Source organism: Pholcus phalangioides, unplaced genomic scaffold, assembly GCF_987345545.1.
Source record: "Pholcus phalangioides strain wild (caught in Gottingen) unplaced genomic scaffold, Ppha-v1.0 ptg000042l_1, whole genome shotgun sequence".
NCBI lineage: Eukaryota > Metazoa > Arthropoda > Arachnida > Araneae > Pholcidae > Pholcus > Pholcus phalangioides.
Window position 1 is genome coordinate 8,333,666 of NW_028301628.1, and position 21,646 is coordinate 8,355,311.

Consider the following 21,646-nt stretch of genomic DNA (forward strand, 5'->3'; position numbering starts at 1 on the left):
TTCATGGGGCCCCTCCATTCATGATCATGGGAAAATACGCTTCTCTTTAAGAAAAATTAATGCTAATTCTCGAACACTTATGTCGCTCCCGTCTTCAACACGCACGTTAGTCACTAGATGGCAGCACCACGATACATCATTCTTCATACATTAAGTGCGTTTAACCCTTTTTGAGCAGGTGATTCTAACTGGAATCATTGGTCTCTACTGCCTAGAAACATATTACGGTGAGAACCAATGCAGGTAAAAATATGCATCATATGTTGATTTTGCGTTCGGCGAAAGTATTTTTTTTTTTGCCGTGCACAGCTCAAAGGGATTGTGGCGTCGCCGCCAACGTGTGGGAAAAGAAAGCCACTTCCTATATCTCTCTTAGTGGGACAGAGTGGGGGCCACGGTTGGTCTGGAGGTAGAGAAGCCTTTATGGTGATAGACGACTATCTTACCACTACTACTTAACCGTACACGTTCATATACCTCGCTCACATTTCTCTGGAATTTCTAACGAATTGGTACATGCCAAAATGTGTGTTCTGAGTGTATGTGAGATCCCTCATTATTTATGTTGTCACAATTGTGCTGGTTTCGTGTTCTTCCTGGTGCTGTCACGTACCTTCTATATTTTTAAGTAAAGATGGTAAATGCTTGAATTTTCGTGTTATGTCAGTATCGTGTTGTGGGTCTGCCTGCTCTCTGCGGTGAAACTTCTTTTAAATGAGAGACCGGTTCGCATTCACTTCTCAAAATTGGAAAAACGCAGAAAATCAACTTCAACCGACTACCACCGTCATGCATCACGAGGTTCGAAACTGAATTTTTATAATGAGAGTCCATCTTACCACTACATCACTTGGGCAACGGGCTCTAAGACGGCCCTGGAAAAGAATATCAGTGAGACACCATGCATGAGGCACATCACGTATATACAGTGTTTTTTTTACCTCACTGATCTTTGCCTTGAGTTGCACGGATTTCGATCTTCCAGGTAGTTTCGACGTTACCAGCAGGTAGGTGAATCCAGCGTGAAGGAATGCAAAGCTCCTGCCATCCAAGTCATCCACGACATCTTCAGCCTGAAATATACGTATACCACCAAATGACATAATTATGTAAGAGGAAAAATACGATTGAGAATTTATTCATCAAGTTGGAGTGTTGAATGTGCTTACAAACACAAATCGAAAACGAAAAAAAACCCCTCTATATTTTACCTGTTCGCCATCGAATCGCTTGAGGACCCTCTGCTGAGGTATACCATACTTCCCGGGTTTTATGTACAGAAGCTCCAATAAATGACGCTCCTTGGGATCAAGCCCGGATACATACACCTGGTAATGCAGGACACAGTCCTTGTCGACGGCTAGCCATGCCATACCACCAGCTGTAGTGTTATCACCGACCAACAACAGTGGAATCTCTGCTAGACAAAAAAAAAAGAAGAGAGGTTATGATGATATTTCTTCATGATGGTACAAAGCTCTTCATCATAACGAACGAATTCGAATTTACCGTTGAGCAAAGCTTCGGTGTACAGCCTTTGTCTGACAGGGCCACGCAGCTCCACGACTCCTTTTTCCTCGGTGGTATCACCGACATCACTTTCGAAGCTGCTGCTGTACGAAGAAGCGGTGGTAGTAACAGTAACCATAAGGTCATCACTCATCAACATCTCGACCTCTTGGCTGCTGCGACGTGGGAACGAGCCACTTCCCTTTAAAAAAAAAAATTATATAAAACAATCTGACAACGCCGAAATTCCATTTTATTTAAACACTTCTGAAGATATTAATTGATATTTGGGAGAACTTGGTAACCAAATTTTTCGAACCGCAATTCGGTTAGAAGTTCCTCAGAGGAATTTTTACGAGGTGTCAATGTGTGACTTAAGGTGTCTACATACTAATCAGACTAACGTGTGACCACGTGGTAATGCGCGTGATATGAAATTCTGATTCATGGGAATTTTGTGACGTGGGGGGGGGGGGAACATAAGCATTCCACTGAGGAACTTCAAACTGAATTAAAATTTAAACAGGCCTTTTACGCGTGTCGAGTATAGTTAACTAAATTTTTTAAGTCGTCAAGTACTTCAAAATGTATGCAGACGTTGAAGGCCGTCTACCCACCGTTTAGTTGTCTAGTAGACAAATAGATAAAACAAGAGCCGCCCTTGGGTGTGCGACCGCACCAGTCCCGTGCTTTGAGGAGCCCCGCATTCACAGTAATAGAAGTGAAAAAAAATTTAATTACATTTTTTTGCAAGTAAAGACAAGGAGATGTTTGAGTTTTGACTAAGAAAATATTAAAAAAATTATTCATATTACGGAAACGTATTCGTCTTGTGAAAGGGACTGCCATCCAGGGTGAATAAATGCATTTTTGTTTCTAGCTGTGGACCAAAAGGATCCAGAGTTCCGAATCAAACAAGAGGCTAAAAATTATGGAATGTTTTCATCAATTCTTAAATTACTGTATTTCTTTTATTAATCCTGAATTTTTATAAATTCCGGAATTATTTCTTGATTAATTCTGAATTTTCATGTACATACTCCAATTTTTCACTAATTTCAACTAATAAATTCCTTCATTTCCAGGATAATTTCTTTCATTAATTCTGAATTTTCAGAGGAGTTGATATACGACTCATAACGTTTTTCAAAAACCATCATGAAAAAATGTAAGCGGTAAAACTTTTAAATACGAAATTTCGATGAGTATTAGTGAAACTTGGGACCAAGAAAATAAGTCGTACTAAGCGGGAAAACGTATTAGTGGGAACGTTATGAGAGAGCGAGATCCACTATATACAATGACGCCAAAAGTAAAACGGTGGGAAGTTCGTTTGAAAAACATTCAGGTGGAAATCTGTGCTTCTCGTCATTCCGAAAATGTGTGTTAAAGATTGGGAATACATACAGAAAATGTCTGTATCGAACGAAGTGACCGGAAAAAATACAAGCCAGATCAAAATTTCTACATGGCCTGGGCATGTTGAACAATATGTCCGGCAAAAGTGAGTAAATAACAATCATTCTAAATAATAATTCTCTAAATCATAGAGAAATTGGTTTCTCGGATGAAAAAAGGCGGTAGAATGTGAAAAAATATAATAAATTTTTTTCGAGTAAAATTAAAAAGTAACATTCAAAATGAAAGATAGATGACGCTAAAAAACGAAACTAATTTTACTCAACGCGTGTAAAACCGAAACTTACACTGAAGCAAATTTTTTCCACTCACCAGTATAAAAATAAAAATTATATTAACTGATATTTGACTGCAAAAAATTTCCTCAACCATTGAGTTTAACTGTATTAAATTTTATTACAATAATAACTTAGAACATAAATTTCTCCAAAAAGAAAAAGATGAAAAAAATGATATTTCTATAATATCGGTTAATTCATAGAAATTAATGTTTTAAGTCAGCAGTAGAGGACGCTAGTACAAATATTTTTTTCTGGCAGAACGAATCAACACATTTATGATCGCTCTTTTTCGATTTCTTAACCAACTTGCACATAATTTTTACACATGATTATTAGTTACTTGAACAATATGTTCGAGAAGTTTCTAAATCCCCTCCCCTCACCATTTCATCACTTATAATGAAGGAAATCAGACTTGGGGCAATCGACATGTTGCGGGAACATGTTTAAATTTTAAATCCTTCTGGAGAGCTATCCTTCTGGAAATAATCTTTGAGGGACATATTGATGCTCACATCTAAAAACTGTAAAATCGACCTTAGTTCACCGGATATAGAAGCCAACGATGCTTTTGATCAGTGCCGTAAGTAGCCATTTCTGTGCCCTATGCCAGAATTTGCATTTAGGCCCCCTTCTGGAGGCCCATTTAAGCGCATTGGGTGCTGGTGCACCTGTTGCACCTGCCTAGTTACGGCACTGCTTTTGATTATTTTGTTTTGGCTTTAATGTTGTACCCTGAAGGGTTTGAACATAGCTAAAAAAATCAATCTACTGACTAGTAACGCATCTTACAGCTACAAACTTTCTACTGATTAGTGACGCTATCTAAATTAGTCCAATTACGTCTCGGATTTTGAAGCTAGCCGTGCGGAGACCATGCAGCCTTATGATTTGTAAAATGAGGGTCGATATTTTCTCCTCAAAAACTGCCCCGTGTATAAGCCGACCTTCCAAATTAAGGAATATGTAAATGTGTCAAAAAAAAAAAAAAAAAAAAAACCAAAAAAACTCGGCTTATGTACACGAGAGTATATGATATGCCGCTGGTCGCTTTAGTGATGTGGAACTGCACCGCGGGTCACTTAAGTGATGCGGTTCGTTATAACGGGATTCGACTGCACATGCAAATTACTCCATCCCGAATGACATTTCAAGCGCGACAAAGCAAAAACTGCATGGAGGATGTTTGAGAAAATCTTCTGTAAATTTTTACAACGAAGTTTTTTCGGAGTGAAGTCGACAGGAGCTACTTGCATCTTTACCAAAATGCACATAATTAGTTGATCTCGTAATTTCTCACTCATGTGTGCGCTTTTTCCTCCCCTCCCTTTACTCTGACATTTTTGCTGGAGGTTTCTTGGACAGACTTCCAAGTGAGAGGTCACTGTATCACGAAAACATCTTCTGGAACAAGCTAAAATAAATGCCACAGCACCAAGTTGAAGGCTCTTAAATCAGGATAAAGTCGAGACACCCGAATGGTTTTTGTGCATGTGTGTGTATATTTATATATCTTTTCAACGCCAATTTTTTAAATAATTTTTGACGGGTTTAAGACACGACGAGAAGAAAGGCGGGAAGCAAAATATCAAAACGAGCAGGACCGAGAAGAGGCCATCAACGGCAACACCAAGCCAAGAAGCCGCTTCTGCCAAAATAGCTGCCAACGCCTGTTTTTCACTGTATGTTAGAATAAGACGAGTGGAAAAACAAAACAAAAACAAAAAAAACTAGAGATTTTATTTATTTCTATGTCTTTTGTCGCTCTTTTATTTTTTAAGATATGTATGTTGTTGTTGTTGTAGTGCGTGTCCCCCGTGAACTGAAAGTTTGTAGGGTAGAGACACGATGATGATGATGGATTTTTTTTTATTTTCGCGTTCTCGTTCACTTGCTTTTCATCATTTAGTTTCCTGTTATCATAACCCGCGCGGTCAGGAACGAAACTATACCGACATGTGTGTTTTTTTTAGTGTTTAGCGAGATGAAAATAAGAAGCATTTCGTTGAGATACGTATAAAAGCAATGCGAAGGAGGAAAATAAGAAAACCACTCTTATCGAGAGAAGAAATCGACGGATTTATTTGTCAGAAAAATGTCATTTACTTTGGATGTTTCGGTACCACGACGAAATATATCGTACACCCTTTTTCAGCAGCGAACCAAAATCAGCAAGATCAGCTTTGCGACCCATGGGAGCGTGTTCTTCGAAATTAGTGAAACCGGTGACAAAATAAGTGCATTTCGTACGACTAATCTTGGAAGCTTCTGTGAATCAAGTTTTGGTCGTGACCCATAGCTCAAGAATCCCTGGCTGATAGTGGATTCCCACGATCCACCTCAGAAGCCCGTGCGAGCCAAGTTTTGGTCGCGACCCTCAGCTTAAGAACTGTCGTATACTATCTCATTAATCATAGATAAATGTATTAAAAAAATTATACTTTTACTCAGATATTTTGTGGCATGATGACCATTAAAAATTTCTGCCATCGTGTTGTAATGTATTAGTGTAGCATAATCGTTATTTCAGATATGGAAAAAAATATTAAACTGTCAACTGCCGCCACGTTCAGACGTTTTTGCAGCATGATGAACATATTCACGAGGCTTATTAGTAAACACTGCATTGTGTTCGGAGGGTTTCGTAGCATGATTGTTGTTATATAAGGGGTGATCAAATGAAAACGGAGCAGGAGCCACAGAATAGAATGACACATAGTTTATTTTAAACTTAACGTCCAGAGCTACATAAGCACTAGTCTCACCAAGTACCGTCTTAATGCATGGGCTCACCCGGGCATGGCCCGGGGGCCTCAAGAGAAGAGGGGCCTCACAAAAATGAGATCCAGTTGAAATTTTCTAGAATTTTCTAGGTGGGGGTCTCAAAAAAAACCACTTGGTCCATGATGCTCTTAGGACGACCATGGTCTCACCGTTTCACCACATGGTGAATATTGTGCTCATAGAAAACTTTTGGCTGAGATCGGAAACATTTCAGAACAATAACCTTCGCGACTATAACCTGTTGACTATACGGCGGATGTTCCAACACTGTCCCCCGAAACTTCGACAACGTGTTATGTGTAAGAGCAGCCGTATGTGGTCGTACTTTGTCATGCAGCAAAACCACTCCAGAGTACAGCAGGCCAGGCCGTTTGGCCTTCATTGCTGCTTGGAAACGGTGCAGGGTATTGCAGTGCAGAGCAGCGTTGACCACAGTCCAGGAACTAAAACGATCATGAGTTATTATGACTTTGGTTCTATGCGTTGCTCTGCTGGATTCTGTAAGTAATAACTTTTTTTTTCGCACCATATTTCACTTGAAAGCAGAGACGTGTTTAAGGGTATGTGAGGGGGCGGTTGCACCGTGCCCTGCATTTACGGTAAGAATAATTGCTTTCATAAATTCTGAATTTTCATCATTTTTGGAAATTTTTTTATTTATTTATACAATATTGTTGGCCCTGTAGAGGATCCCTACAAGAGGATGCGATTGAAAATGACAAAGATATTGTTTGATATTAGATAAAAAGCTTGTGATAAAAAATTGGGGATTCGACAATAGAGATTGGGAGTTTGCTCCATCCACCAATGGTATGAGGAAAGAAGCTGTATTTAAAGCAGTCAGTGGAAGCAAAAATAGGTTTTAATTTAAGGGAATGGTCGAGTCTTATAGAGATGTAGGATGGTTTGGCTAAGATACCAGAATTATCTATGTTGAATTGACCATGAAAAATTGTATATAACAATGTTAATCGAGAAATGAGACGAAGAGTAGAGAGGGGGAGGAGAGATGAGGTTCGTTTTTAAGTTCGGACGCAAAGATGACCAGCAGTCGTGAGCAAATCGGATGGATTTTTTTTGGATTGATTCGAGTTTGTCTATATACGTATTACTGGAGGTGGGTCCCAGATTTCAACGGCATAGGAAAGAACGGGGGGGGGGGGATTTAAGTTTGGTAACAGAGTAGTCTGATATACCGAGTGGGGTGTTTAAGGTTGCGGCGGAGGAAGAAAAGTTTAGAGTGAGATAGATGGCTTTTTCTCAGTCCGAGATATCAAGAAAACAGTTATTTTCCGGATACTTTAGCTGAGGTGAACTCGGAAGAAAAGTCATCACGTCTCCGCCGGGACTCGAACCCAGGCCCTCTAGCATACCGGGCAAGCATGTTTGTTCCAACGTAGGTCGGCTGAAATTAGAGATCTGCATTTTCATCTAGAAAGAAATAATTCTGGAATTTTCTGCATTTTTATCTGGAATGAAATAATTCTGGAATTTTCTGCATTTTCATCTAGAAAGAAATATCTGGGATTCTTTTTTTATATATAAATAATTTTTGAAAATAAATTTAACTGAATTTCTACTATATTTGGAATTATGAATTTTCTATTCCCCCCTCTCACAGAAGAAAATCGCGGCTTATATGGGGTCCCGATTATTATTTTCACACCGGACTTCGCGTTTGGAGAAGGGCGGCACTTGCTTGGAAAGCTTTGTATCTTCACAGCCGAATTTTAGCTCCCAACCCGTTAACCACATGTGTCGCGTCTCCCATTTCAACCGATTTTCACCTGTGGCCCTCCCTCCCTAGAATATCCCAGGACCACAAAAGGGCCATGTCGCCTCAGTTTGAAAATCACTGATTTAGGTTAGCAATAACGATGAATGATGACCTTGAATTTTGCCGATTCCTACCACGCAAGTGTCAGATTCGCGTTAAACAGTGAAGTATTATTATTTAGATTCAAACACAGGGAATAGTATTATGATACTTCGAAATAATTCGATGTGAAACACCCTTCCTTGTATATATACATAGAAATGAAACCCCGGGTGTAATTATGTGAAATTGACTGATTGATAAGAATCTTCCACTAGTTGGTAAGCCCTAATGGCGACCCTATATTACAATAATTCCAATTATAGATTGGGAAAATGGACAATCATTGATTTGTTCATAGCGCAAAAACTCGATACGAAGTATCATCAAGCGGCACTTGTTATTATTGTTATTTTTGTGCCCTTATGGCGTATCGTTTTTCAATTTAAACATCGGCTTCGCGGATAGCTCGCTTTTTTTTATTGATTCTAAGAAACAGAAAAGTAAACTCTATACACGTGTATATATTCACACACACATACACATACATATTGTCAGATGACCCTCATCAAATGGTTATTCAATTATAATGGCCGCGAAGAAAGAGAAGGGAGCCGTTATCACAGACTTACATAGAACACATTTTTTTTTATTTTTCTCATCGGCGGCCCTCCATGGCGCCATCATAACATTAAATTGGCAATGGCGTGGTGAACGGGATGCATGAACGCAATTGTATAGATTGCCATGTATATATATGTATTTTTTTTTTCCATTCATTTTTTTTTAAACATTGTGTTTCCAAAATCGATTAGCACATGCCCATCAAAACACAAGGCTATCGGTTGTAGGGGGGGGGGGATGCTGGCGTTGAGCTGGACTAACTCAGAGGTTTCAGCTAAGTAAGAATCGGATATGTGTTTGTTCTCCTTAGAGCTGTCATTGATGCCAAGTTAGAGAAGAAAATAGTAACAAAGAGGAATCTCCTTTTTTATATGCATATTCAAACTCTTGGACAGGAGACAAAAACTGCTACCATTCATCGCTGGCTATTAGATAAGGCACTATGTTGGCATAATGTTTCTTATCCTTTTATCCGCCTAAGGCAAGATCCCCTTTGGATTACATTTGCTTCCACCCCCCAACCTCTTAACCAGGGGCCCCTTATCCAGGACTATATTACTATACATATTCACGCATAAAAATTTCCATCTTTCCCAAATTTTTGGCAGCATGATGGCCTTATGAAAAATACTGCCATCATGTCCGGGTGGGTATATTAGTAGCATAATAGTATTTCATACATGAAAAAGAAAAAAAACTGCCGTCGCGTTCAAAAATGTTTGGAGCATGATGATCATATTTTCGCAAAGTTTATTATTAATAAACGACCATCGTGTTCAGGCGTTTCGTAGCATGGCGGTTATACAGAGAGTGACCACCGAAATAGTAACTGCCATTGTGTTCAAGGTTTTTTTAAGCAGATAGCCTGTTAGAAAATATTTTACATGAGTTGAGATGGGGGCCTTGATGCTATGGGCAATTCTGCTAGATTCTGAAAGCGCGCGCGCGCGCGCGCGCACGCACACTTTTTCCAACTATATTTCACACCTGAAAGCTTTATTTCTTCACATCCAGACTATTTTTTCATTTTTTCACGGCTCTCTGTGGCCCCCATCTTAACAACCTGTGATGGCTCCCCTCCCACTTCATTTTCCACCCGTGGCGGCCTTGTGTGCACTACGGTCCGGTATGCGGGCAAACTTCATTGGTTTAAAAAAGTGTCGCGGGCTACTCAAGTGATATGAAGATACGCAATGGGGGCGTTTGAGTGATTTAAGCCAGCGAAGGCCACTTGAGTGATCTGGGAATGTGCCGCGGATCGCTTAAGAGCTCTGAAACTGTGCCTCTGTGATACATAAATACGCCGTGGGTCAATTAAGTTATCTGAGGAATGTGCCGCAGGACACTTAACTGATATACAACTGTGCCGTGGATAACTCAAGCGATATGGAACCGTACCGCGGGTCATTTAAGTGATCTCTCTAAATATGCCGCTTAGTTAATTTTAAAAAATTTTATCACTGGCCACATCAGATAACTCCGACGGCCACATTTTTTCCGCGGGTCTTAGATTGAGCATGTATGGTGTATGAAGTATGAATGAATGACCATATCATTTATTTTGATTAACAAAAGTCTGGGTTTCCAACTCACCCAGGCTCTGGGAGCAAAAGACTGGGTCACCTGCTGAAGCTGGCGGACTCCAGTACCACCTTCCACAGTCTCCACGTCCGTCTCCAAAGACAACTTGATCGAGTCCATCCTGTCCGCGTTTCCGTCGTGTACACGCAGCTTATAGTTGATGTATCCGTCACTTCCGATGTCCAGCAACAGGAATCCATTCGCAATGTCTTTGGACAACTCAGCGCTATCGCTCGGGGTTAGGACCGCTTGGAAAACTGTTATGGAATAGAATCAAGTAAACGTAAATTATGCATGATGTCGAGTATTTAATGGTGACATGAAAAGTGATGTTGAGAAAAAATATATATATATATGTTATTGTTACCGTTGCAAGTTATCTTGGGAGTGATGATTCCACTGAGTGATCTGAATCCATCTTTAGAAGATATTTTCAGTTCGAAACTCGCAGTTGAAAGTTTCTCTTGGAGCTCTGGCAATAGATCAAGTTTCACTGTTGCTGCATTGTAGTCCTATGATATAATGACGATGATCTTAATTATTTATATGATTATACTATTTCAAAGACGAAAAAAAGAAAACTGGGCATAGGCTGTGCAATCAACACGGTCGCAACGTGAATACATCTTTTAAACCTTTTTACATACTAATGCAGTTTGGTCTGTTAAGTGAAACTGGAGAAGATTTCATATAAATGAAGTATTGTGGGTTTTCTGCCTCACAAAGAGATTGAACTCAATCTTGTATATACTTCCCGAGATACAGTGCAAAACAGTTCTGTTATGGAAGTTTACCGCGCGCTTGGTACGCAAACCAAAAGACGTATCAACACTATCGAGATACCGTTGAATTTGTCTCAGTGAGATCTATTCCTCGATGCCATTGGTGCCATCTGCGTTTCATTTTTCTTGAAATATAGCGTAAAACAGTTTCATTATGGAAGTGCATAGCGTGCCTGGTACGCAAACCAGAAAGCGTATCAGCATCAAAAAGGTGATGTTGAATTTTTGTCGGCAAGATCTATCCGTACACACCAAAAAATGCTCTCGTGTTGCACATAGGCCTCCTTCTCGAGATATGACCAGTTAAAAAATTTTATCACGCTTCGTTACGTCAACTTCGTTATGACTGGGACGCAAATGAGAGAGAGAGAGAGAGAGAGAGAGAGAGAGAGAAGACGCATCAATACTAGTAAGGTAATTTCGAATTTGTCTCGAGATCTATTCGCAGACACCAAAAATTTTCACGAATATATGTAACGGTCAAAGATCAAAATCGGGCAGTTCGCGAATTGTCTGGTCAAATCTCTCGGCCGATTCGCGAATTGTCTGGCCAAATCTCTCGACCGATTCGCGAATCGATCGGATTTCGGACTTTGGAAGTAACGTATATACTTCTCGAGACATAAGCATCTAAAGTAGTTTCGTTGAGCCAACTTTTCTGTTATGCACACTGTTTGGTGTGAAAGATGATTTAAAAGATCTATTCGCGTAGAAAAAGAAGAGGAAAAAACAACCTGACACACACGCACATATCGTTTTCAAATATTTTAACAACAAGATGACAAAATTCAGGTCATTGGGGGAAAAATTGACTGGGACTTACCGGATGGGCTTTTGGCAACGTCGTAGTTGACTCTGAAACGACTTCTTTGAAACCATCTTGATGGACCAAAGACAGGCCGACGATCAAAGGTACATCTCTGGCATCTTCACATAAAAATGAAAAATAATTATGCACATGGAATGAATTATCTCGATAAGAAATTTCGATATTTCACTCGAGAAACAGCTTCGATCCAAACCTTTCATTTTTATTAGTGAGTACGTATAACCAGCTCTTACCTTTAGACGTGAAAACTCCGTTGAAGCCGAGAGTGACGTGGATGCTGTCAGCGATCGGGAAAATAGTCGCCATCCCACCGGAACCGAGAGATTCCTCTGATTTGCTGTCGGACAGTAGCAATGCTCCAAACACGTCTGAAACGGAAAAAAGCCAAATGTTACAATACGCATTTATGTCCTAAAAAAAACTGAAAATATGCCTTACAAAGTAAAAAAAAATACCATTCTTTTAATTTTTATTTAATTTATTTATTTTTATTTATCATCACAACAACAACAACAACAACCCACACAGATAGTACATATCAAAGGAGCCAACAATGATGTCTCTTACAAGATGTTAGTGAAATCATCTTTACTTATTTCCTCTTTATTTATTCGAGAGTACAGTCAAACTTCGTTAATGAGTCACTCTTGGGAGAGCAAAAATATGACTTTGTAAGCGGAGTGACTCGTTAAACGGAGTAAGACATAGCTGTGCCAATTCCTGCCTGAGGACAATTGGGACTTCCAAAAAGTGATCCGTTAAGCGGAGTGACGTTTTAACCGGGTGACGCACTAACGAGGTTTGACTGTATTTCTTCTATTTCCAATAATATTGATTTTAGCCAGATGTGAGAATGTGGAATATTAATGCAAAATTGATACCACTTTAAAAAATTTGTTGCTGCTTAGAATGAAATTTACCAACATCCACATTGATATCATGTATATCATAGAATCAGTAAGTAACACAAGCAGACTCAACAAAGGAAGATATTAGGATTGATATTGCCTTGTCGGAAAACTACGTAAGATGTGAAAACATTGATGCCTTGTTATCTACGTGACCTGACCAGAATAAATTGGATAATGCAGCGGTTCCTGAATGGGGGGGGGGGGAGGGGATTGCCTGGACGCTCCAAGAACCCACGACCTAGTGGTCCACGGTCCAATTGTAGAACTAAAAAAATGATCAATATTAAGTTTAAAAAAACTGCAAATAAATTGCTAGAAAAGAAAAGTTTTAATTAAAGTGACGTGCAAAAGAGAGCAGTGGTGTAACGTTGGTAGACTGCAGTAGCAATGTTGGTATAATTTGACAAAAATTGTACTTGAGGTGACGTCTCTGGATAGAAGTATGAAAAGGTTTGCAGCCCAGTAGAATGCATTGTTATCGCATCATATTTATTAGTACTGGGGTAGAATGTCCTCCATCGTTCGAAAAAATTCCATGTGATAGAGGGCTATAGTTTCTACTGCCACAATTGGGGGATCCCCGATTCAAAGCATTTCGGAACCACTGGGATACTTCGGAACACACTATAGGAAAGAGGACAGTGCCAAAGGACGTTGAAGAGGAGATTAATCAACCACAAGTCTTCTCCTCAATATTCTGTCTTTAACTGAAAAAAGGGAAAAAGAAAGCGCCATCCAATAGAATGAATGTACAGATATTCCGAATACCAAGATCCATCCCCTTTTTTATCTCAGCTTATGTCTTTCACTTGAAAATTAAGAAAATATTTTGGGGGGAAAAGCCTATTCTCACTAAAATTCTGAAATATGCAATGAAACTGAAAATATGCATTAAAAAAATGAAAATGTGCCTGAAAATGACTGAAAATCAGGAAAAATGCTCTATCTACCGAAATACGCAAAATCATAAAAAAATATGCCAAGTCAGAAATCCGAGCCCTACTTATGTCCGTAATGAACCTGTGTGAAGTGTCGATATAGAAAATCCCCCTTTAGAGCAGAGCTCTTTTTTGAAATCGTCAAGGATGCAATAGAGATTGTTTTATTGTTAATCTAGGAGACAAAATAAGGTCCTCTTGATGACCATACCAATCTCAGGTTTCAATCACGATTCCCAATGAATCTGTATAGTGATCAAAATATGCGTCGCTGTTCCTAGGGGCTTCGCGAAGTATTGGTGTATTAATGTGTGTCCGTTCAGTTTTTTGCGGATGACATGGATGCTGCAGGTTCACCACCTCTGCGACAGGACGTCTGATACAGCCCCCTGAATAGAACGCAAGGGCCTGAACGCATCACCTGTGCACGTGCATTGCCGTGTAAAAATATGTTTGCGTCAGTCTATTTTACTCGTTCAAGTTTGTAATATTCGTCTGATTAAAAATTACCCTGTACGAATCACTTTTATTTATATTCGATTGTATTTATGATTTATTATTATTATGATTATTTATTACGATTGTATTTATGATGGTGAACCTACGAACGAAACATGTTTTGATTTTTAATTTCGATAGTTAACAAAAGGAAAAGGGGGTAGAGAAATTCCAACACTGTCACTTTGAGGCTATTCTATTGCCAAAATATCCGTTCGTCTCTTCACAGATATCATATAAGCTCGGAGCTAAAAATAAATTCGGAAGGCGTTGCCATTTTTCAACGCGTAAATAAACACTTTATTTAATTTTTATTTTTTTTCCCTCCTTTTCGCAGCTTGGTGCTAGAATATTTGGCTGGGCCTGGTTGTGCTGTTTACTTGACATGACATTACAAGGAAAGACGATGGCAACAGCGCACCTCTGTCGCCACATGTTATGTTTTGCTTTTAGAGTTTAACTCTTTTATTTATTTTTTTAAGACCCGGCTTTTCTAAGTGGTAACGGTCTTTTCCTTTTTGTATGTACTTATAGCCTTTGTAAAAAAAAAATCGTGCGCCACCTTGTGTTGCTTGAATGCTTTAGTCTATTTATTTGTCATTATTATTTTTTAAAAGAAGAAAAAGAAAATTTTTTTTTGGGTGCGGACTTTCAAACCCATGTATTTCCATCTTCACACTTAGCATAAACACTTCCACTGAAGGAAGAAATAAAAAGATAGGATGGAAACTAGCAAATAAACATGCTTTGGATAACAGTTTTCCCACTTTGTAGTCGACCCTATTTGTCCTCAATCTTTTAGTTTATTATAACACCAAGAGAGTTTCGTTATCAAACAAGACCCAAATACAGAATTTATGTAGATGCTTGAACATGCTATCGGTCCAGCTTAATCGGATAACGGAAAAATGGATAAGTCCGCTTAAACGGGTAAAATCCTCCGGTACTAAAATTTCTCCCATTGAGACAATGTTAAAGTTCTCCGCTTAATATGATAATTTCAACTTTTCCCCCCGCTTAATCGAATATTACGCTTCACACGTTAACTGTTAATACACACCAACCACTAAAACACATAATGTTTTTATTGAATGGAACATTTGGAATTAATGGAAAATAAATTGCCAAATTAGGACTTGGGGAAAAACACATTTGAGAGTAATTACTGGCCTCCAAGTATTCAGATTGTCTTCAATACGTACATTTAGTTATTTTATTTTTGTTCTCTGTTGAGCCAATAGAGGACACTAACGTTCCTAATGAAAAGTAAAACTCTTTAGTAGTGTGATCATTGTAATGAAATATAATTTTCATTTCATTTTTGATGCCTGATTTATTCGAGAAGCTTTATTAATATTGATGCTTCAACGGTTTTCAGTACACAAACTATACTAACATTGTAAAATGACAATTTAATTGTTCCCCGCATAATCGAATATAGTGTGCTGGAATCGTCTATATCCGATTAAGCGGGGCCGACTGCATTTATAACAGGCGGACTCTGCTAAACAGAATATTTTAATGAAATTCTGGTGAGAATCTGATTTCCCTTCTTACAGGTAGTTATGAAGAGAAGGTCTGAAACAAGGGTCAATTCTGCATGAAGTTTTCCTCAATGGAAATGCGTAGAGTTAGGTATCTGAGCAGATAATAATAGTCACCAGGGAATATATGGCTTTGTACTTAAGAAAATTCATCAACTTATAAATGTGGTATTTATTACATCACTTGGTTCTAGTTGGATGGCCTCAAAAATTATTCCGTCTTGGGATAGCAAATGTAGGCCATCGTACTTTACTACGTATAAAAACTCAATTAGAGAAAGTTGTTGGCCTGTCTCTCTTGAGGCCAAAAAGAAAAAAAAATCCACGTTTCCAAGTGCAATATTCGCCGAGATATTTGAATTCAAATTTGGAAAGAACAACATAATCCAATGAACAACGCTTCTTTGCCTCATGTACCCTCACTTTCCCTCCGATTTTTGAATTCAATGAAGTACAAATACAACGCCACAACAGGCAAATTGCCCAACGAGTTGGCTGACTTAAGAACATCATGGATCCCCGAGCCATTTTTTGGAGGCCCTACCTACTACTGCTACACCCACACATGCACCCCGCCCACACAACCCCCCCCCCCCGCGGAACCCTCAACGAATCGGTACATGCGGGAATGTGCGTGTACGTGTAGTGAAACCTGACGTGAAGTTTTTTTCTGTTTCTCTGTAATGCTTGTTATGTGTAGTGCTGCCATCTGCCACAAGTTTTTCTAACTATGAGTGAAGTGTTATGATTGAATGATTTATCGTTGTAGGACTGTTGCTCTCTGTGGCGAGACTTTTTAACGGGGAGATCGGCTCGCATTTGCGCCTTGAAGTTGGGAACCACAGAAAACCAACTTCAGCCGACCACCACTGTGGGGTTCGAACCCGGATCCTCGCATCGCGAGTCCGTCACTATAACCACTCGACCACCACAGCGGCCAAATACTTATTGCACTTAGAAACGTGGAATGTTTTTTTGTTTTTGGCCTCGGATGAGACAACTTTCTTACTATATTTTTTATGACAGGGTGTTTGTTTAAAAAGTTAACTTTTTGGTTATTTTAATAACTATACAGCCCCTTTTGATACGAATGACGTATCTGTAGTCCACCTGTTACTTGGATACTTTCGCTAATTAGAGGTATGCTTCTAGGATCAACGTTTCACCAGTAATTTGCGGCAACAGGAGTTAGCTAAGCACCCCGTATGATAAACACATTAGTGGAAATGCTTTCGAGCCATTGTAAACATTATCTTTCAATTCGTACAGCAGTAATTGTTCAAGTCTGAAAAAAAAAAAAAAAAAAAAAGAGAAAAGCCTTTCAGTTTTATAAAAATCAAAAACTCTTCCGATCTCGAGAGACTGACGGTATCCTTCGATCGAGAAATATTTTGTTATATACTCCTCAGTGACCCTAAAATAAAAAGAAGGGGGGGGGGGTTACAGTTCCGGCATAAGGTGCAATGTTATATTTCGGGACCGAAAAAAATAAAAACACAGAAACTAACCATGAATATTAATTGGAACACGAGTATAACAGGAACTAACCAAGAGAGAGAGAGAGAGAGGATACAACCTGATGTAAGTAGTAATAACATCTCGGAGAAGGAAGGACACTGTGTCAATCCGTCAGGTCAACCAACCTTCCAGCCATCTTCCTTCATTTGTATTTTACTCTTTCTTTCTGGGAAGATGCTTCTTCTTTTTTACAGTATTTTTTTTTTCTTGTACAGTGAAAAGTGACAGACAGAAATGAGACAAGACTTTTTTTTTTCTTCTCATTTTCTACTAGTTCCTTTCGGGAAAGATATATATATGTGAAAAAAAAGATTAGGATGAATAAGAGAGAGAGAGACGAAGAGAAGAAAAGGCAGACGTGGCATTCCGTCTCCTGCTATTCCTGACTTAAAGAGCAGCAAGAGCAGCAAAAAATATATAAAGAGAAGCTTCTCTTTGGTGACTGACTCTGCTAACCTCAGAAAAAGAATTGCCACATGATGGCGCTTGGTTATCTCTCTCTCTCTCTCTCTCTCTCTAGTCTCCGTCATCTAGAACTGGTGGTACACTTGCATTAAGAACTTCATAGTTTCGTCTGGCAAAACAATGAGAACACACCTTCAGAACTTAAGAAAGAAGTCTATTTTTTTTTCTTCTCCTTTTTCTCGGTAGTTGTAGCAAGAATTAGAAGGAAGAAAAAAGAGAGAGATAGAGATTCAAAACGTTTTTCCCACTGCACTACAACACAAACGATCCCGACTTTAAAAGTTTATTTTTAGAAACATTTTGAGGTGGAAAGGGTACGTATATATACGCTCGGAGAGAGAGAGAGTTTTCTTACACACACAGAAAAAAAGTTGCAGGTGTGGAAAGAGGCATGAACTGAACGTCGTCTACAGGTATCCACTCTGGAGAACGGTGGCGGCGTCTCGCAATCCTTTCCATTTCTCTCCCGCAAACAGGGCCGGAAAATTAACTTCAACGCTTTTCCCTTGAAAATTGCATTCCCCCCCCCCGTACTAATTTTATTTCATGAACAACTCATCCGGTGGCACATTTAGCATTCTTTATAGCCGCATAGGTTTACAAGAGATGTTATTATAGCTACAGGGTGTTCGTGAACTGTTTAGAAAAAAATTGGAAGAGTGATACTGTGTTTCCCCGAAAATAAGACCCGGCCTTATATTAATTTTTGCTCCGAAAGATGTATAAGGGGCTTATTTTCATGTGATATCTCTTTTGATGTTTGATGTGCAAAAAAACCAATTGCTCAAATTTTTCAGCGACTACATTTCCTATAGAAACACTGACTTCCGATTAGACAACAATAGTGCTCTCATACTTTAAAATGAATATTCATGTCATGAATATTTCTTGTTCACGTAGCCTGTGCTCGCAGTGCATTGGTAAAGGCTCAATCACACGACTGTCAATAAATTCATCCTATCATTTATCATATAAGTGTCGATCTTGACATATGGCAAGGGTAGGTTAGGCTTTAGAAATTTTCCAAGCTCTGACTGCTCTATTTTCGATGTAGTCGTTCATTTCCGTGCCTTCAATAGGTTGTTTTATTCCACCATTAAAAAAGTCTGGTCATTCCTACAGGATTTATTATTCTGGAGATGTTTTCCTCTCGTCGGAAGTCACCATTTTCGGTATTTAAAAATTAATTAGCCGCACAAATTTTCTCCTCAAAATTTTATCTTCAACTGAAAGAAGGGGAAAAAGAAATCGGTACTCTAAACTAATAGAATGAATGTACAGTTATTCCGACACCAAGATTTCAACCTGTATGTCTTTCACTTAGTAATTCAGAAAATATTCTGGGGGGAAAAGATATTTTTTCACACGAAAATACTGAAATATGCAAAAGAAACTGAAAATATGGAGAAAATGAAAATTGTATGACTGAAAAATGTATGAAAAAACATACAAAATCATAAAAAAATATGCAAAGTCATAGAAATCCGAGCCCTACTTATGTCCGTAATAAACCTGCTATAATAAGCCCTACTTATGTCCGTAATAAACCTGCGATAATAAGCCCTACTTATGTCCGAAAAACCTGTGATAATAATAATCATATATTATTATCACTTTATAATTGGATAAAGTCGTGTATAGCAACAGACGTACTAAATGCGTTCATCTGACTGACGATTTTAATTAGCGAACATTTTTGGGGTAAGGCTTTTATTACGAACATGCCTGAAAATCAAGGTAGGTATACACTCAGTTGTACCTGTCCCGCCCCTAAGGGTATACAGTTGTTTCTGAAGGTCTAAGTAGAGCCAGGAATCCACTCGGCGCAGATTGGTCAGTTAATTTGCTTCAAATTTATATCTTAGTTATTACTATCTTCTGTGCTGTCTCCATTCTTACTCATTTTAGTACCAATTTCTTCTACCCAATACATTTCGTCAATTATGTCTTGAGCAGGGCACTAGCTAACTAGCAAGTGCTCTGCCCTCTTAAATTATTAAGTTATATATAGTTTCATTATGAAAACCCGCTTATAATACAATCCGGGTTGTATGACTTCACTAAGTGAGGCGCTGGTTGGTCAACCAGCCCCTTACTTTTACATTTCTTTGTATAAACCAAAAAAATATATAAAAGTATTGTCCATTGACAAGTCGACCAGTTCGACTATTACAGATTTGCTATATAGATTACAATATGAAGCCATTACCAATTATAAAAACATTGTTCGGTTCCCAAAATTACAAAGCTGCAGGTGTCCCTATTGTTCATATTAGAGTATCATATTGATTCATCTTTCCAGTTAAGGCCAGTATTCTAGATAAATACTTAATGACTGCTTCATTATTTCTTTATAAAGTTCTCGAGCATTTTTATTTCTTATTAATGTGTCAAAACCTAATTTCCTATTTTCTTTGGGTATAATTTTTTCTCTCTCCTTCTCCCAGTATGGGCAATCATATATGTAATGATTTCTTCGGGCTTGAATTGCAAGGTAGGGCTTATTTTCTGGTTGGGTCTTATTTTCGTGGAAACACGGTAGTACCCATCAAGACGAACAATACTTTCAATGGAACCTATGGTCGTAATCTACTCAGTGTCAAATAAAAAAAACCCAAAAAAAACTTTTGAAACTTTCATTTAAAGCGGCTCATTCGTTTTGAACTCATGAATAACATCAGATAAAAATGCTCGAAAATTTCTGGATGGTCCAATAGATAAAATCTAAATAATCTGGTCGTGACGCGTTAGAAAAACATGCTATGGTAACGACCACTGTATTCGTAAGGTTAAAACAACCTCAAATTCAACGGATTCAATGGCATTACACATGGGATGGACATAAAGTATGCAGGACTTGACCACTTATAGTGAACTGATGCACACCATTCATGCTAAATTACGAAATTTAGGGAAAGTAGATTAGACATTACTCTGAAAGACAAGGAGTATATAATGTTCGGTCTTTCGAATATGGTTTGAAATTTCAGCAGCGGCATTGTTTGCTCCGTCCAGCCGTTCGAATTCAATTATTACACCAAGGGTGCTCAACCTTTAAAAGACTGCGGACTATTTTTTGGTTTGAAAACGTGTCTCAGTCCACTTAATTAAGAGACGTAGAAGTGTCTCAGGTCACTTAAGTAATTAGAAAATGCACGGCCTTCTCTTCTCTTCTGAATGCAATTCGTCCGAAATTAGAACACCGGTTTGTAAAACGGTTAAAATTTCCGAACAATATCTATTTTTCGCTTTAGCTAAAAACTAAAAAAGGGTTTAAAGACAGGACTCATTAAGGACGAACCTATTCCGAACCTATCAAAATGCATAAACGGTCGTAGAGGTGGCAGAATAATTGAAATAGACTGCTAATCCCGAACCTGATATGTAACTTATACATGCTCAAACGAAGGCCGATGGTCAAATTACTCGGCTGCTATGCGCTAAATCCGCTGTGCATCCCAAAAATGCATTTCGAATGGTTAGATTGTCCTGATAGCTTTTTGTTTACATTAAACACAGCGCGCACGCGTGCAAACCCCGCAACATGCAAAAGACCCTCTTGGCATTTAGATACTGTTATACCGGGCCAAGGTTTATCCTCTCTTCTCTTCATTCCTCCCATCAACACCTTTTTTCTCCTTACCTCAGCCGCCACAAGTTATAAATGGTGACAGAAGTTTCGGCTCATGAAGAGTCCCTTTTTTAATATCATTTAAAAGAATAGAAGCAAAATTTTTTTTTTTCCTGATGAGTTTGTGAGGAAGAAGGAAGGAGAAGAGAAAAGTTGCCATTTTCTCTTCTCTTTCTCATCAACCAACTCTCTTGTCTACACCACTGGATTGGCGTCGTTTGGCCGAGCACAATCGCTAGAAAGCCCGCGCTCGTGTGTGTGTGTGTGTGATGAAGGAGCGTCACAGACACCACTGATGGCAGGAAAGGACATGCATAGGGTGGTCTCCTAGTGATTATCGCATTCTCCGCCAGCTCTGTCACCTTCAGAGTGGCGCGGTAACAGAAAAAAAAAATTAAAATAACAGACTATGGTAGGACAAGACATTTCTCGACAGTGTGGAGATTAAAAAAGTAAAGAAAATAGTGACTCGCAAAGTGGAGTAATGTGGCAAACACACACACACTACCTGGATCA

The 21,646-nt window shown here is 38.8% G+C and overlaps 1 protein-coding gene across 2 annotated transcripts in view; it reads right to left on the reverse strand.

Moving 5' to 3' along the window:
• The window catches only part of sog (chordin short gastrulation), a 138,856-nt gene that overhangs the window by 11,013 nt on the left and 106,197 nt on the right, over positions 1–21,646 (reverse strand). Inside the window, exons 8-14 of one of the 2 annotated variants that reach the window (XM_089254566.1) lie at positions 11,859–11,993; positions 11,620–11,723; positions 10,382–10,526; positions 10,027–10,271; positions 1,510–1,711; positions 1,212–1,417; positions 942–1,073 (exon numbers count right to left, since the gene is read on the reverse strand). In XM_089254566.1, coding sequence (XP_089110692.1) covers positions 942–1,073; positions 1,212–1,417; positions 1,510–1,711; positions 10,027–10,271; positions 10,382–10,526; positions 11,620–11,723; positions 11,859–11,993 — 1,169 coding nt within the window. Of the gene's footprint in view, positions 1–941; positions 1,074–1,211; positions 1,421–1,509; positions 1,712–10,026; positions 10,272–10,381; positions 10,527–11,619; positions 11,724–11,858; positions 11,994–21,646 lie in introns of both variants that reach the window. The other variant, XM_089254565.1, reaches the window with a different exon arrangement.